This window comes from Amphibalanus amphitrite, unplaced genomic scaffold (genome assembly GCF_019059575.1).
Source record: "Amphibalanus amphitrite isolate SeventyFive unplaced genomic scaffold, NRLGWU_Aamphi_draft 000374F_arrow, whole genome shotgun sequence".
In the NCBI taxonomy this organism is placed as follows: Eukaryota; Metazoa; Arthropoda; class Thecostraca; order Balanomorpha; family Balanidae; genus Amphibalanus; species Amphibalanus amphitrite.
In genome coordinates this window covers 86067-103307 of record NW_024881868.1, presented here as the reverse complement: position 1 = coordinate 103307, position 17241 = coordinate 86067, and the positions used below count along the sequence as shown (strand labels likewise).

Sequence of the window (17241 nt, the reverse complement as noted above, 5' to 3'; positions counted from 1 at the left end):
CAAACATTCTCCACCCGTGAATATGAGCTAATCGACACGAGATGAAGAAATTTATGAATTATATACCTCTAATAGCATCACACTTGCACGGGATCGCAGGCAAAATGCGTTAAAACTAAATTGCGCTTGTTTGGTGTCAATTAGGTATGATGTTGATATACAAAGCAAAATGATCAAGAACAATTCTCAAGAAGCAAGTAGGTATGTAGCATTCAAAGCACCAGTCTGTAGCTTTACAAACGATTATGCTAATATGATGCAGGAAAGGAAAACAACGTCGGTCATTTATTTAAAAAAAGAAATATGATAAGTAGGTACCTATTTATTCGTTGCCCTGCCTTCCGTCAATTTGCCAAGTGAGCACAGTAACTTCTGACCGGGGAAACACTGCATTACGCGTTCCTGAATCCAATTTACTCGAGTGGCCGCTTGCGATGCATAAGTCTGAGTTAATTTCTTTTTCATTCTGCCAGGAATCGGGAAGCCCATCCACTCCTCCCACCACGCTCCCTCGCCGCTCTCTCTCTCTCTCTCTCTCTCTCTCTCTCTCTCTCTCTCTCTCTCTCTCTCTCTCTCTCTCTCTCTCTCTCTCTCTCTCTCTCTCTCTCTCTCTCTCTCTCTCTCTCTCTCTCTCTCTCTCGCTCCCTCACCTGGCTCCCGTTCTGCTCTGCCCGCAGACCGATGGGGCGGATTAGCTGTGACCGCCGGGCGGTGTCCCCTTACCAGTCGCCGCTCGTGTTTCTTCGGCGCGCCTCTGCCTCCGTCCTCCCCTCCCCCCTCTGTCTCCCTCTCCCTCTCCAACTGCCCATCTCACGGTCGATTAGCCAGGTGGTGACTACTGACTACTCCAGGCGGTCAGAAGGGAGGCGGGGAGGGTGAAGGCACGTGCCACTCGTCGGCATACAGACTCCGTCATATGATGTGACTGATGAACTTTGATGCGGCTGATTTACGTAGTTATGCACCTATCATACCCATTTGAGTTCTATGAATCAATTTTCATACAATTAATGTGTGCATATAGGTAGCTGTATGAAAATTGATTCGTGCAAAGCAAACCATCTGCTCATGCGGTCATGAAATGAGCATTCCCGTTTTAAGCAGAGTTCTGTTTCTCTTTTTGTAATGCATACAGCTTGCAGTGCCACTGGAATGCATGTGCAATAAGTAAAATTAATTTTGAAGCATTTCATTTGGATACGTGTCTGTTATCCTCCTATATTGTCGGTGAATCGCTGTTTTCAGGATGTCATTTCACTGAAGTAGTATTTGGCGAGCCGTACTGCGGTCATTCCCCAAGATTGTGTGTTTGAGCGGACACTGCCGTGAGAATGGCACCGCGTCCACTTTAGCCATGCCCACAGTTAGCTCAGACAGGCCACTACGCCCTATATGGTTAGCGGCTGGCTTCGTTAACACCGTCTTACTGGCAGGTGAGCTTCACAGTGCCCTTTTTACGAGCCCAGCTGCAGTCGGGCGATGCGATCCTGATCCGTCGCCTTGCTTCACACCTGTATGCATTATCTCATGCCGTGCTGTGTGCAAAACCCTGGACACCTCAGTCCTCACATCTTGCAATGGACCATGAACGACGCATTGGATGGTGTCTTGAATGACACGGCGTGATTTGTGTGCGTGTTTTGCACCCTTCCTCCCCCGACCTGAATGAAGCGGCTCTGACCCACCAAACACGTCGTGCGCTGGCCGAGGTATTTTAGTCGACAGGGCCCAGCCTGACTGGGCGCTGTTCACAAGGCCGTCCCTAGTTCGGCCGTACGACGGCAGGTGGCAGGTGCAGCGCCGCCAAGGCCTGACTGGTAGTTACACGAGGGCCGTGGCGGTCGCAGCAGTTGTAAGAAGTGGGTGGGAGCGAGCCACACGCTCCAGCGAGGCGGCAGTGGACAGGGGCTGTGTCGGGTGGTGTGGAGGCTGCCGCGGCGGTCAGCGCAGACAGGTGACCCTGTGTGTGTCACGGGTGTGCAGGTGACCCTTGGTGACCTCTCCGGTCACCCAGGAGTCCGCGGTGTGCGGGTGTGATGGGAACGGCGGTGGGTCTGCTGGTTCTGTGGGCGATGGTGGCCACCGGCAGCGCGCAGCTCATCTACAGGGAGAACAGACTAGGTCAGTAGACGAACGGACGCAGCGGGCTGAGGTGCGAGCGGGTGTGACCCAGCTGCTGGCGGCTAGCGCCAACATTTTTCGTTGACATTTTACATTTGAAGAGCTGTCCTTTGAGGTGACCATGATTGTGACAAGTATGAGCAATAACCTTTTTTCTAAAAGAACCTGAAAAATACAAATGCTATTTTTGATTTTTCGGTGCGGCACTTTCTTCAGCATGCAGCATGAGGCTATTATTTATTCATAACAATGATGATCGTAGTTCAAGGTAATGCAGAAGAATTGTTTTAAAATTCATCCCATAATATCTTCAATTAAACGACATTTCCGAAAAACTGACCCTATTTTTTATTGTCAAAGCACTGCTTCGTGTAATGAATTAATCCATAAATCATAAGTGGTTTGCAACGGATAATAACTGTCAATCGATTAGGGCTTTTGAAGTAAAAAATGCCGGTCTTGTTGAGAAAGATACGATTGTTTGAAAAGCATAACCCGGCAGTTGCTGGGGTATTTCGCCACTCACCGTTTGCTGGGGGGGGGCGTTAAACGCCCCCAGCCGATAACTCGAGAAACAATAGGCGCAGCGAAACGCACGAGGCGGCAAGCGAAAGAGCGCGACGAGACGCTTCAGATGAGTACTTAAAAGTTGAATTTTGAGGTCACAGGTCGGGTCAAGGTCAGGTCAAACACCTGAAAGCGGGCTTTCAGTAGCATGGACTTCAGGACTTCCCAATGGGCACCTCTCGTCATAAACTCTGTCAAAACGGTGCACAATCCATCATATAAGGCCTACAAGAGTGTCAGCTCCATGTAGGGGTCAGTCAAGCATAGGTCAGGGTCAAGGTCAGGTCAACCGGGCAGGCACATATACCCGAAAATAAAAACTGATATTCGCAGCCTGTGACACATGTTTTATAGGTAATTTGAGGCGTAGAACACGATGGTGACATTCATTTTATCATATGTGTACGTGTTTGGCTCAAAAAGTTCAATTTAAGAAATGCATATATCATGGTCGTGAAGAAGTCACGAAAAATTGCCAAGATTCAGTTCAAGATTATGGAAAATACGGAACGATAATCAATAATCGAAGATAGCCATTTGATTGATCATGGTATTGGCAGTCTAATAGCGTTTACGGTATGTCTGTATGTCTATTCTGTGATTTTATATGATTTTTTGAACATATGCCCTTTTTGGTCGAAAACTCAGAAATCATGACGTCACTAAAACCTCGATATCTCAAAAATTTTCCAACCGATTTTTTTGAAACTTTGTCACAATAAACTTCAATCAATTCCCTACAGGTACCCAAAATTTGGCGCGCCTGCGGCGCGCCGTTTTTATACTATGGCCCGGCGAAAAAAGTGGGGGCGTTTAACGCCCCCCCCCAGCAACTCGCGGGATAAGGAGCTCGGCAGAATACAGCTAATGGTGCGGTTTCATTCCTCGGGACATTGTGTCTGTTGATTCTCTCGCCCTTCACGCTGACGGCCGCCTAAAAGCTTCGACGAAGATCAATGTCTTCACCGAGAGTGACACATGGCTGTATTGTATCAACAACTTCTGCCGCCGCAGCTCTTGTGACCGGCCTTTCGGCTTCTGTTTTGCAACGAAGCTCAGTGAAACTTTCGGCAAACTATTTTCAGAACCGCGACAGAGCCCATTTCTGTATTTCTCAGCAGAAAAACACACGACCTATTCTTTATCGCTCTGTCGGCGCCGACGGCAGTGGAATTCCTTTACGTCGCGCACGTCGGGCGATATTTTATCTCGGTGTCTCCTAGAGCCAACTGCCGCGGACAGAACAGAGCGAGCACGACCACAAGGCACGGCTGCTGCGTCATTGCGTCATACCACAAGTCGTGTCATCTCGTACCGAGGCACGCGATGTCTGCAGTGAGCCGTTACGTCTGTCACCGCCGACACTGAAATGAGTTCTGGCGTCCATTGAGCGCATCTCGTCTCGTCCACTGGCACTATCAGACCAATCGAATAGCTGGGTAGACGGCGCCCACCACTTATGGCTCGTTGTGTTGGTTAGGGAGACGCCCCCAGTCATCTATACGGGTCTCATGTCTGACTGATAACGGTTGAAGCGCGCGGACGCACGTCCCACGTCCTGTCCCACGTCCTGTCACACGTCATATCCTGCGATTTCTCCGGACAGTTCTCTATGTCGTCCACTCATACACTGATATACACTGTCCACTCATACACTGTCCACTTATACACTGATACATATGTCTCTATGTATCGTATCAGGTCTCTATGTCGTCCACTGCAGCATCGTTCTTGGCTGTCAGGATACACCTGCACTCGTCCTCGTGGCCCAGTGCACGGGCCCAGCGCTGCCCGGTCACAGGCAGTGGCCGCTGGCCACCCGCCAGCTCTCCCGTCCGCCCGTGCCCCGCGAGATTCCAGATGCGTTCCTCGAGCGTTAGTCGGCGTGACTGGCAGGCACTAGCTGGCGCGTGCTGATGGACGGGACCGCTTGGGAGTCACTTGTCAAATGATAGTAGACGTTTAGTAGGCAGATAACGCCTTCATTTTCGTCACACGTGCTTTTATGTTAGCTCAGAAGATTCATGCTCCTCAGTTCTTGTTTCGTTACGCCGACGTCTAAGCCCACCGGACTTGAACTATCTAGCGTTTGTCTGAAGAACCCACACGGGATCCAAACTATCCTCTGTGTGCCTGCAGTGCTGACATTTGTATATATCTGCCAACAGCCCACCCCTTGTTCCTCCTCCCATCCTGTCCCAGAGTTTACCACCTTCCAGTCCGGTGTGTGTATGTTTATTCTCCGCCGTTGTTCCGTAATGTCGGCGCAGATGATACGGTCGGCACTCGATTCCCACGCCCGGTAGGCGCCGTGGGAGATGGCGGGCCGTCCGTCATCCTCCCGCAGCTGACACGCAGCCGTACGTCTCAGTATAGGACCTCCACCAGAGACAGTGCGCACAGACCCCCAGCGCCGTCCCCGAGTGATCCCCCGTGTGGTGTGTCTCTCTGTGTGGTGTCTCTTTGTAGGCTGGTGCGTGTCCGAGTGTGCCGATGTGGGTCCGAAATGTAATCTGTCTCGGCTATGTATGGTGACGTGTCTCTGTGGAGGAGTGGCACGTCTGTCTCTCCCTGTGCTTTTCCAGTGTCTACCTTTGCGGTGGAGCGCTTCCCCAAGTGGCACATCTCCCTCACTTGCTGCCAGACCTCACATTATTCTTCCGTCGTCCCTCTGGGCTTCTGAGTGTGTATCGATCCCCGTGAAAGGGCTCACCTAAGTGTTTGTTTACAGTTTATTAATGTTGAAATATGCTTTCCCTTCTGTTTCAGGTAAGACGATCCAAGAAGGATGTCGTGTCTCATAAATTGGCAAACGCATGGATACAATCAACAGTAAGTCCGAAGGAATCACAGTTCAACGAACCGAACCTGGATGAATACAGCCAACTGCCACGGAACTTAGCTAGATTATAGGCATTCAGTCAGAAGGCACCGACACCATACTGCCGCCTGGTGTCGTCAGGTGAAGTATCTTTGATCATCACAACCAGCTAAATCCGTGAAACTCCACCACCACACGCAACAACTACATACCTATCTCTGAGCAGGGGAGCGGAATGCCTCCGATTTACATATGTTAGAGTGCCGCAAGACCCAGACGCGGTCACGGAACACCTGCAGACGGTGAGGGTGGAGTGGGTGCCCTGCTTGCAGCCAATCTGCATAGAGATCTCACCACTGGCACGCTAGCCAGCGGCGGCCATGTGGCGATCATCTGCTGTGGTTCATAGGAGCTGGGCACTCACTGCGGCAGTGGGCAGTTCAGGGTCGCGGTCACGATCAGTTCCCGATGTGGCCAGCGGGTCGCGGGTCATGGTCTTTGGTTTGCAGGGCTGTGACCCGTGAGTGATGTTGAATGAGCAAAGGAGGACTTCTTTGATCATTCGCGCCACCATGATCAACCCACCATGATCATTAGCGTGGGTTCCAACTTCCACAGACAGGTCACTGACCATCGGTCTCTGACCACCGCGGGTCACTGACCACCTGGTCGCAGGCTGCTGTCAGATGACAATCCGCACTCAGGTAACAGAGACTGTGCCCAGAGCTGTGAGAAGCTCTCGGCGCACGTCTCTGTCCGGTGTCATGCCGGCCTTCAGAGCGCGGCCCATTCATGTCCATCCATCAGACTCAGCGCGGCCGGCGGCGGGGCTGGCGCGACGCTCACTCGAGTGACCTTCACGCAGCTCAGCAGGGCGCCTGAGCAGTTGTCTCGGCCACGGGCCGGCCACACACGCGTGGCTGTCACCGGCCGGCCACCGCAAGGAGCTCTCCTCTCGACCAGCCGCACCGGGCGAGCCTCCGGCGTCACACTCTGCGCGGCGCGCGGCGGGCTCTCTGTGCTCACAGCGGCGGGCGCTCTGTGCTCACTGAGCGGCGGTAGAAAGTGGCCATAGTGGGGTCAGGGGCCGCACTGAGTGGCGCCGCGGCAGCTCTATTGCTGCGTGGGCACCGCCGCGCCCGGCGCCGTCCGCCGGCTGCGTGACCTGGCAGAGGGCCGCTCTGCACGGCTGACCGACCTGGCAGCGCGCGGCTGCGCTGACGGCGGCGCTGACGGCTGCCGCCAGTCATCAGCCGTCCGATTTACCCCGGCCTGGTGGGAGGTCCGACCGGCCCGGCCACCGGACGGCAAAAAACTACACTTCCGGCGTGGGTCCGGTGGCTGCCAGCTTTTACGTGGGATTCGGTGGGAAAGCGGGAAGCAGAAGAGCTGAAAGGTGGCCTGAAATGGGTTGTTTGAAAGGTGTGCCACTATGCTGGAGGGAATGAAGCAGCATGGTTTCATTTGGAAACTAAGACAACTATTCTTGCACATTCTTACATGACAGCTCATGGAGGAAGTAAACGGGAACACTGATATGACATACTACAGGGCATCATATTCGCCAGTTTTGGGGATTTCTATAAGGCCACTGTCGCGACACACTGCTCCACAGAATCCCGAAGCTCTATTCACGAGACATTGGTTAACACACTCTATTTTTATGGCATTAACTTCATGCTATGTGATTCATACGTTCAGGTAACATACTATCACACCGTCTAGTTACGCAGGTATGCTAGCATATTTGTGCACTGCTGCCGTTAAAGTAAATGGTGATTGCATTGAGTTTTATTCACGATTGCATTATCTACACTGCATTATCTGTATTATTATAAAATATTTATATGCATACCTAACTTATTTTGCATTCTAGGTAATTCTGTTTGAGGCATGTGTGTATAAATTGTGTTGATACCTACCTATTTAGGTTATTGGATAATCCGAAATATTGTTATTTGCGCATTCGCCATCAGAAAGCTTCATTTTTTCCGATTAGTATATTTTTTGGGCATTCTAGGAAATATTCCAATCAAACATGCGAGTGCAATGCCATATAAAATGAGTATTTGTACATGTACTACGTATGCTACATGTTTGTGTTTGCATTTTGCAGCCTGATATGATATTTGTGTTCGTACTAATATATCTTGCTGGATGACAGTGTTTGGTTTTCGTGGCATGCCGTGTGTATATAGACTACCTGCATAGCATAGCCAGTGGTCATGTCCGTAGTGAGTGAAGAAAACTCGTGCTTCATCATTCACTGATAACCAGGCATATTGTATGTACTTACATGCATATGGGCTACAGCTATGATGATCAAATCAATCACAATATCTGACTGTATAGTGTATTATAGTGCTTTTACGTTCACAGTTGTGTTGTTTTATCGATTTTGCACCTGACTAATTCACGTTGTCCTAAAACAGAATTATTACACACGTTTTTGCATAAATCACTTTGCTGAACAAGTATACCAAACTTGTAACATCATACCATGCTGTTCATTTTTGTTTCGTTCTTTTCATGTTTCAAAACGCTGCTCTCCCCAGAGTCATATAAGAATAGACTTTGAGTAATGCATCCACGGCTGCTCTAAGTTATCTGTCCGGTGAAGAATGGCGCTCTCCCATGGATTTCTCGGCCAGCCCTGGAAGTGATTTTTATCTGGCGCAGACGCTACAGATAGTCATCCGATACTTAATGAGGCTATTTGTCATTACTTGGGGGCAATCCTTCGTAAGTCGCGATTTTGCAGTTGTCTGAACATCAGTGAGGCAGATTTTCAAGGAACATGCATTTCAAAAGGCTCACTGATATTATACATATGTCAACGCATGTTCATTGTGCAACGTGCACATTTCGCATGCATGTAAACTTTATTGGCTATTCGGAAACAGAGGCAGCATTATCGTAACAACTATTCATTCGGGGTGCCCGAATAGTTAGAATGCCTGAATAGTTAGAAACATTTGACGCTGCACAAAACCGTGGCAACATATTTTTGGATTTAGCTATCTTAGTAGGCAACCATAGGTAATAATCCAACATCCGCTAAAAAGCCGACGATCCGGTTTACACTGTTCGAGATTATCTCGTTATTGCTCAACATGCACAACAACAGTATCCAAGTGCCAGCCCAAGAACATTGACTGGCCAGTGAATACGCAGTGTAAAGGGCTTGGGTGGACTTTCATTTACCTGTCATTCATTTACCATAAGTGAATTACAAAAGAACTGAATTGCCTCTTGATAACGCCATTCTGCAATGCACCAACAATACTACTATTCATAATAACATTTATTACACTGTGCTCATTCAGAAACTTGTAGATGATCTGTTGTGATGTACTGTGATTGTTCAACTCTGTGCTAAATTGTTCCTGAGTTTTTCTTTTGTGATTTTATTCCGATTGTGTGAACAATGTGTATTAATCGATGATGTCATCCCATTCCCGGGGCCTAGCAGCTTTACACTGCCTTTTTTCGCAACTGTTAAGGGCTACACCAGAGTTATTCCCTCGCTGGTCCCCTCTGCTTGTCGCTGGGTTTCGGTGCAATTTGGGACGTACCCCAGCCGCATACCCGGCCTCACAGCTGCTATGGGTGGCAGAAGCTGCACTAGCGGGCCGCGGCACTGCACTGGCCGGCTCCGTTGGTATAGTTCGGAACGCAAATCGGGTGATGAGGCACTTACACACCTGGGGCTGCCTGTCACGGGTGAATTGCGGCAACCACGACTGACCGACGAGACGGTCTGGTCCGCTGTCCTCACCTCTTTTCCCCGCACGTGAGGTTCTTACTTCTTACCATATCCGGCTGCCGAGTTGGGACGGGGCACTTTTTCAGCTACGCTGACGACTGGTAAATGTCACGAGATGGGTGAATCCGGGCGCAAATCAGCTTTGATAAATTGATTGCTCTGCTTCTCCTTATAGCAGCCTGCAAAGCTGTTCAATCAATCTACTGATTCGATTAGCTTCCTAGACTTTGGGTAGGAGCTGCTAGTCGGTAAATGCCGCGTAAATCGGGAACGACCTGGATTTTGCGCATGTGCATGACCTTGACCAATGCTGGTGTCAATATATATATGTTTCGCATGACGAAAATACGCAGTAAGATATATTTTCCTTCTACCTCCTGCACTGCCTCGATATCATCACTTCCATAGTCGCTAAAAATCACGAAATCCATTGGGGGACCAACACTATTGGCATAGACTGACCCGAATGAATCAACATGCACTTGACGAGACCTGACCTGAATTGAGTAGCTCTAGCTGCTCTCAGTTCAACAAAGCAGTCATTTGACGTCACCCAAATTTGTCGTAACTGCAAGAATCTCGGACCAGAAGTGACTAGGTCTGACTTAACCTCAGCTAGGTCGTGACCTGTGACTGGTCTTCTTCCTCATCAGTCGGTTCCCTCTCCCCTCCAGTCCGACTGACCTGAGAGTGGTCCTACGGCCCGGCCCGGTCCTCGAGGGCGACCCGACCGCCTTCCATCGGCGCCGACGACCGTCGACGCACGGCGTCTGTCAGACGGAGCGGAGCGCTGGCACCGCGCCGATCTCCTCCGCCGCCCGGGTCCCTCCGTCTCGGATCGGACACGACACGCTCCGCGGCCGTGGGTCCCATGACAGACACGCCTCCCGACTGTGGGCGCTATTCTGGCCGGGACACATCTGAGCTGCGGCCATCCGTGGGTAATTCCGAGGGAATCCTCTGTTTCCTTGCTTAAAAAGTTCCTGTTCGGTGACTAAACGCGTGATACAGTTACGGCATCTTTGTCTGCACGTTAATTGCATGTAGAACACTCGATGCATTTCACACTAACAAAAGCTTCTTGCTTTGCTTCACTCGCTTCGCACGCTTCGCTTCGGTGCCGGGTCCCTGACGCGCCGCTCCCCGTCTGTCTGTTCTCATTCTAGCCCTCTTGTCAGGCACGCTGCGCACGTTTCAAGTAGCGTCCTGCGACGGTGACCAGCTCCGGCTTAGCTGCCCCATCAACACAGTCGTCGTCATCAAGCTGGTCCACTACGGCAGGCTGGCCTCGAAGCCGGGCCTCTGCGGCCACCCGAGCGACATGCAGCGCTTCAACAACTCGGACTGCATGGACAGGAGCGCGCTCAAGGTCAGTGAACGGTGGCGACGATATTCTGAGGTGCTTCGATCCTTCAAGGAAGTTCTCCTGAACGCTCAGTGACGATCCCAAACTAAAACTGGTGTATTGGAGCTAGTTTTAGCGAGCATGAATTGTGTTTATATCTTTAAGTTGAGCACAAAAAAGTCAATAAGACGATGGAAAAGTAGTGTGTAATGCACATACGAGTAAAAAGAGAAATAGGCTAAAATGGCTAGTGAAGGACTTGAACACTTATCTCAGGTTCCACGACAAAAAAGTTATCATGTTTTCTCCAAAGATCTTACTTCAACACGCTGTTAGCCGTCGAATTCAGTTCAAACTTACTTCTCAGAACGTATTTGTTTAACCCTCGCGGGCCCGGGGGGGGGGGCGTTTTTCGCCCCCCCCCTGGCGTATATTTGCGATTGCTCCCGAACGCTTAGGGATAGGGAAGCGAAACTTTAAGTACCTTTTCTCCAATCAATTTGACATCTTCTGAAGTAAAAAATTTGGACCTAGCCCCCTTGATGACGTCACAGGGTCGATTTTTCTAAACCCCTGCACGGCAAACTTCGGCATCACAGACGCAAACTTCAAATAGCTGCTAAAAATAGAGTTTTAGAGATAAAGACAAATTACGAGCACGGTTGTGTAGCGTTTGACCTAGAGAAAAATAGAAAAATAGTTTTGGTGACCTGAGGTCAAAGGTCAGGTCAACGACCCAGAAATGTGATTTTAGTTTTTCGCAAATAACTTCGACAAAAATGGTCCTAGAGCTTCGGCAGTGGTACCATCGCATTCGTCTTGTCAAGCCGCGTCGAATGATATATATTTTGTTTGGAAAAGGTCAAGTTTCATGTTGACCTCATGTGACCTCGAATGACCTTTGGTTGACCTTGACACATGAAGGGTCGCCTATGATGGATTTGTACCCGCTGATCACGAATCTGGCATCTATTTTCCTCGAAGCCTTCATTTAGAGCTTCCGGATGGCAAAATTTTCTTATTTATTATCACTAACTTGAATCAGTGAAATAGCCTCTACCAAGGATACTCTTCAGTGACCTTGACCTTTGAGAAGCCTTGTATCGTAAGATGAACCACAAATAGGGAGCTGATAAGCCTCAAAACATTTCAAAACATCTTGGAAGTTAGCACGCGAGATGTACGAAAAATTGCAAAGTTTGAGGTCAATTTTAAGCGTGACCTTGACCTTGACCTTTAATTTGGAGCACAGTTTCAGAATCCTCAGATTCTCTGCTTTTGTTTGACACTCAATTTTGCCGGTTTGATGCATCTTGCCGTCCTCTAGAACGCTTACCTTGACATCAGTACACATGTGCCGGTTTTTGCCTTTGACCTTGACCTCTGACCTTGAAAATTGACCTGAGGTCAAAATTTTTAGGTGCTTTAGAATCGTCTTGTAAGGACCTTTCGTTTGGTATCGCTTTTGTTTCCGTAACCCCCTTATTTACGGAGTTAGACAGGGGGGGGGGGGCGAAAAACGCCTCTCCCCGGGCTGCGGTGGTTGGGATTACCCCCCGGGCCTGGCCGGGTTAACCTATACCTCCTTTACCATTTTTGTTATGCGATGGCTTGCAACGCACTTCAAATAGCTAATATTGTGACGGTCATGACCGTATACAATGCTCTCCAAAAATGTGCAAAGGTTTGGAATTGGTCATCATACAATGCATTCTATAATTTTTATTTAGCACGAAGTTTCTTTATAGTTGTATAATATTTTGGATGCAGGAATGTCTTTCGGTAGACACATTGCGTTATCTAAGCACGCATTAAATGCCGATACAGTTTAGCTTTATTGCAAGAGCTACAGACTTGGAATTCTTATTGGCTGGCCTGATTAAGCCCCCATTTCATCTGGGATTCAGTTTGAGATGAAGCCAAATGGTGTTTTAACGACCTGCGCCAGGCGAAACCGTTGAACGAAACACACCCGTAAGGCGACGGGCTTTGGACGATAAATGAATTAGCGTTAAGTGGGCCCCAGTGGCCCTTTAATCCTGTCACGTTATTTGCTGGCGTTTGATTTACAAACTCAAATGGCCCATACGTTACAAATGGTCTGTCCAGAAAACTTGTGATCGTTCATTCTATTTCGCTTGGCCGAACATTCCTGATTTCTGACCAGTCAAAAAGGATTCATTGAGATGACTGTAGAGTGGGTGCCCCGTCCAAGGCTCCACAATAAAACTGTTGTGGGCAGATACGAACCACTCCGTCCCAATATGGATAAGAAACTGCATTCGGTGCATAATCCATTACATTCTTGTCAAAAACGACTTTCGATACCACCCATCAACGGAATCAATTTCATAGGCGGCGGAACGGGGGGGGGCACCGGGGCACCGTGCCCCCCTTGAATTCTGCAAGGGGGGCACCAATAGCAAGGTGCCCCCCTTAAATTTGATGTATTAGTACCAGGGGCGGATTCGGGAAAACTCCAAGGGGAGGGTCATGAATCGAAGTGGTGCCCCTACCTATACCCAAAATTAAAACCTCAACGGATTTCGGCCACTTAATTTTGGTGGTGCCCTATTTTCAGTTTTTTTTTTATTTTCTTTATTTTTGGTTAGTCGTGTGATGACTGGTGCCCCTGCTAGGCCGCTGGTGCCCCTGGAAAGACTGTGGTACCTACCTACCCTGCCCCCTGACAAGCCTACGGTGGGCCCTGACATGACTTAGGTTCCCATGGGCCCTGACAGGCCCGTGGTGCCCCTGACAGGCCTGTGGTGTCCTTGCTAGACCTGTGGTGTCCCTGGGCCTTGGCAGGTCTGTGGTGCCCCTGTTAGAACGCAGGTACCCTTGACAGGTTTGTGGTGCCCCTGACAATCCTAAAGTGCCAACGACAGGCTTGTGGTGCCCTTGACAGGCCCATGGTGCCCTTGCGAGGCCGGTGGTTCCCCTGCGAAGCCGATAGTGCCCCTGGCAGGCCTCTGGTGCCCCTGGCAGGTCTGTGGTGCCCCTGGAAGACCTGTAGTGCTTTTGCTAGGCCGATGGTGCTCCTGACAGGCCTGTGGTGCCACTGACAGGCCCGTGGTGCCCCTGCTAGGCCTGTGGTACCCCTGGCGAGTGGCGGGCCTGTGGTGCCCCTGTCGGCTGTCAGGCATGTGGTGCTTCTGGCAGGCATGTGGTGATCCCAGGCCCTAAGTCATGACCTATGTGACCTCCCCCCTGGGATTCGCCACTGATTAGTTCTGCGATGGCTTCTTGGGAATTTGATACATGTAGGATAAATGGAATTTATCAAACGACAATAAGGAAGAGACAAACTTTTAGGTACTTAGGGATCAGCTTAAAGTTAACCACACATACGGGGGTGAACTGCCATTTTCGTTTATTAAAAAAAAAATCAAAAAAAAATCATCGTGCCAGGGCTGTGACGAAAACTAAGTGGCCTAAATCCGATGAGAAAACAGGATTTGGGGGTACCCTAGGTTTGGCTCCTTGAGCTGGTGCCCCCCCTTGTCTCAAATCGTTCCGCCGCCTATGATTGTGTGTCATCATCCCTCTACATCAGCCGCAGGTTTGCACCAGCCATGCTGCTTGCAAGATCCACGATGTTTATAAGTATCCCGGTCCTACATCACTATTTTTATAATTTATTCGAACCCGTTTGCCATCAGGGCTGCTTCCTGGTACTCGGATCCTTTGCCCCAGACTCTCCCTTATTTACTGCAAACAGCAGTTCAACTGGAAACGAACGGCTCCAATTTTGATCAGCGTGATTGATAGGTGATTACCTGGGTCGGATCGTGACATGATTTCGATCGATCTAATGCGGATAATGCTGTGCTCAGCATGAGTTGACTTCCTTATCGGTCTGATGCTATCTAGTATAATAGTCAGCTGCTTTTGTGTTTAGTTTTTCATCATCGATCAAATTCGCTTACAAGTTACAATGGGGTTGTATATGATATATTTTAGATATTTTTTTTTAAACAGAGCAGGCATTAGCCTAAGCTTACCTTCATTCTTGTGAGTTTATAATGGCTGAGTTACGCAGAACATACCGACATTGCGAACATCACGCAACATACAGAACATACAGAACATACAGAACATTGTGCGGGTATATGAGTTACGCAGCCTGACGCACATCTGCACCTGAACTGTACGCGAATACCTCATTGTCATGCTTCCTGGCAAAAATCCACATATGACACATCTTCACCTGACTAGTTTCGCCTGACACAACCCATCAGACACATATCAGACACATCTAACCTGATGACACACTCCCACCTGACACACCTTTTCTGACAGTGGCGGCGAAACACCATCAACCCTCGCACCGACGGGGGAGGGGCGGATATCCGCCCCCCCCCCCTGAGGTTTTTCGCGAATAGCGGGAAAACCGCGGCGCGTAGCGCCGCGAAATTTGGTAGGACTATAACCTCATCAATTTTACACATGGTGTTAAGTTTGAACCTCCTACCTTTTAAGGTCAGGTCACCAGGTCACTTTGAATGACCCAACCTCAAGTCACTTTTTTGCAACTTCGTCACCGTGCCAGAGCTACAGTAGATGTCGGAGGCCTTTGAAAGTCGCAGGATATTATTAGGTCATTAGTAGCTACAATTTGTATATCTCGGAATTTTGATATCGGTGACCTAAGGTCAGGTCAATTTCGCGACCTCCCCATTATAAGTCAACGGGGGAAAAATCAACTCCCTGTTTTTACCACTAAAACGGGTCGGAATGGCCCCATATACCATACATGACTTCATATACGATCAACCTTCACTACCTTGAGGTCTGTTTTGTTGTTGGGCAGCTGTGAGGTCATGTGACGTCATCAAAGGTCACCAAAGGTTTTTGGCCAATAACTCCGTACAGGAACAAGATACAGACGCGTGGATGGTCTCATTGTGTTCAGCTCGTCAAGACGCATCGAATGATATACATGATGACCTCGAGGTCACGTGACCTGAGGTCAACCTTTGACCTTGACCTTTCGAGGTCAACATATATCATTCGATGCGGATTGACGAGAGGATCACGATGATGCCCTTAGTTTGTTCCTATCTTGACTAATTCGAAAGTTATTCGAGAAAAACTCTCCATATCTAGCGCCGCCATTTTGACTTTTTCGACCCCTGTGACGTCATCTTTGACCTGACCTGAAAATGACCTTAGTAAAAATTGTAGATCTTGGCCGTGCGTATCCGATGCCGTTTACCGCTTGTCGCTATCTTGCTTCGTTCTCGAGATCTCAGGGGGGCGGTCATCCGCCCCCCCCGTCGGTGCGAAGTTGGCGCAGACCCCCGTCGGTGCGCGGGTCACCGCCACCGACGGGGGGGTCACCACCGGTGGGGGGTCACCGCCGACTTTTGGTCCCATTCTTTTCATGCAACGCCCATAGGGCTAATATTAAAATGTCAAAATCAAAGGGGGCACGGTGCCCCGGTGCCCCCTCGTTCCGCCGCCTATGCTATCTGACACACGCAACCTGACACACTTCCACCTGACACACCTTATCTGACACACCTATATCGACCAGGTGGTGATTGACGAGTGCGGCGGGAAGCAGGAGTGTCGTCTGCACACCTCGCCCAAAGCATTCGGCATCGACCCCTGCCCGGGCGTCCGCAAATTCGTCGAGGTGCTCTACAAATGTCGACCAAGTGAGTAATGATCTTGAGTGTTACTCACATCAACATAAGGAATGTCTTTGTGGTGGTGGAATGGAAAAACGGAGGAGAATGTGTCGAGCCTATAGCTCCGCAATATTGGTTTCGCCGTCGCGTATGCCGGCGGTGAGCAGCTGCTCATGATTATGTAAAGACATATTGATTGAAAGTTTGTGCTTGCTTGGTTAGAAAGTGATACTTAACCCGCGAGTTGCTGGGGGGGGGGGGCGTTAAACGCCCCCACTTTTTTTCGCCGGGCCATAGCATAAAAACGGCGCGCCGCAGGCGCGCCAAATTTTGGGTACCTGTAGGGGATTGATTGAAGTTTATTGTGACAAAGTTTCAAAAAATCGGTCGGAAAATTTTTTAGATATCGAGGTTTTAGTGACGTCATGATTTCTGAGTTTTCGACCAAACACGGCATATGTTCAAAAAATCGTATAAAATCACAGAATAAACATACAGACATGCCGTAAACGCCATTAGACTGCCAATACCATGATCAATCAAATGGCTATCTTCGATTATTGATTATCGTTCCGCATTTTCCATAATCTTGAACTGAATCTTGGCAATTTTTCGTGACTACTTCACGACCATGATACATGAATTTATTAAATTGAACTTTTTGAGCCAAACACGTACACATATGATAAAATGAATGTCACCATCGTGTTCTACGCCCCAAATTACCCATAAAACATGTGTCACAAGCTGCGAATATCAGTTTTGATTTTCGGGGATATGTGCCTACCCGGTTGACCTGACCTTGACCCTGACCTACGCTTGACTGACCCCTACATGGAGCTGACACTCTTGTAGGCCTTATAAGATGGATTGTGCACCGTTTTGACAGAGTTTATGGCGAGAGGCGCCCATTGCGAAGTCCTGAAGTCCATGCTACTGAAAGCCCGATTTCAGGTGTTTGACCTGACCTTGACCCGACCTGTGA

The 17241-nt window shown here is 49.2% G+C and overlaps 1 protein-coding gene across 8 annotated transcripts in view; it reads left to right on the top strand.

The window, feature by feature from the left end:
- Window positions 1–17241, top strand: part of LOC122389845 (protein eva-1 homolog C-like) — an 89573-nt gene that overhangs the window by 41663 nt on the left and 30669 nt on the right. For 2 of the 8 annotated variants that reach the window (XM_043382283.1, XM_043382287.1), the window contains exons 2-3: window positions 10454–10644; window positions 16160–16283. In XM_043382283.1, coding sequence (XP_043238218.1) covers window positions 10454–10644; window positions 16160–16283 — 315 coding nt within the window. Of the gene's footprint in view, window positions 1–1812; window positions 2122–10441; window positions 10645–16159; window positions 16284–17241 lie in introns of those variants that run through there. The other 6 variants (XM_043382285.1, XM_043382281.1, XM_043382284.1 and 3 more) reach the window with 5 other exon arrangements.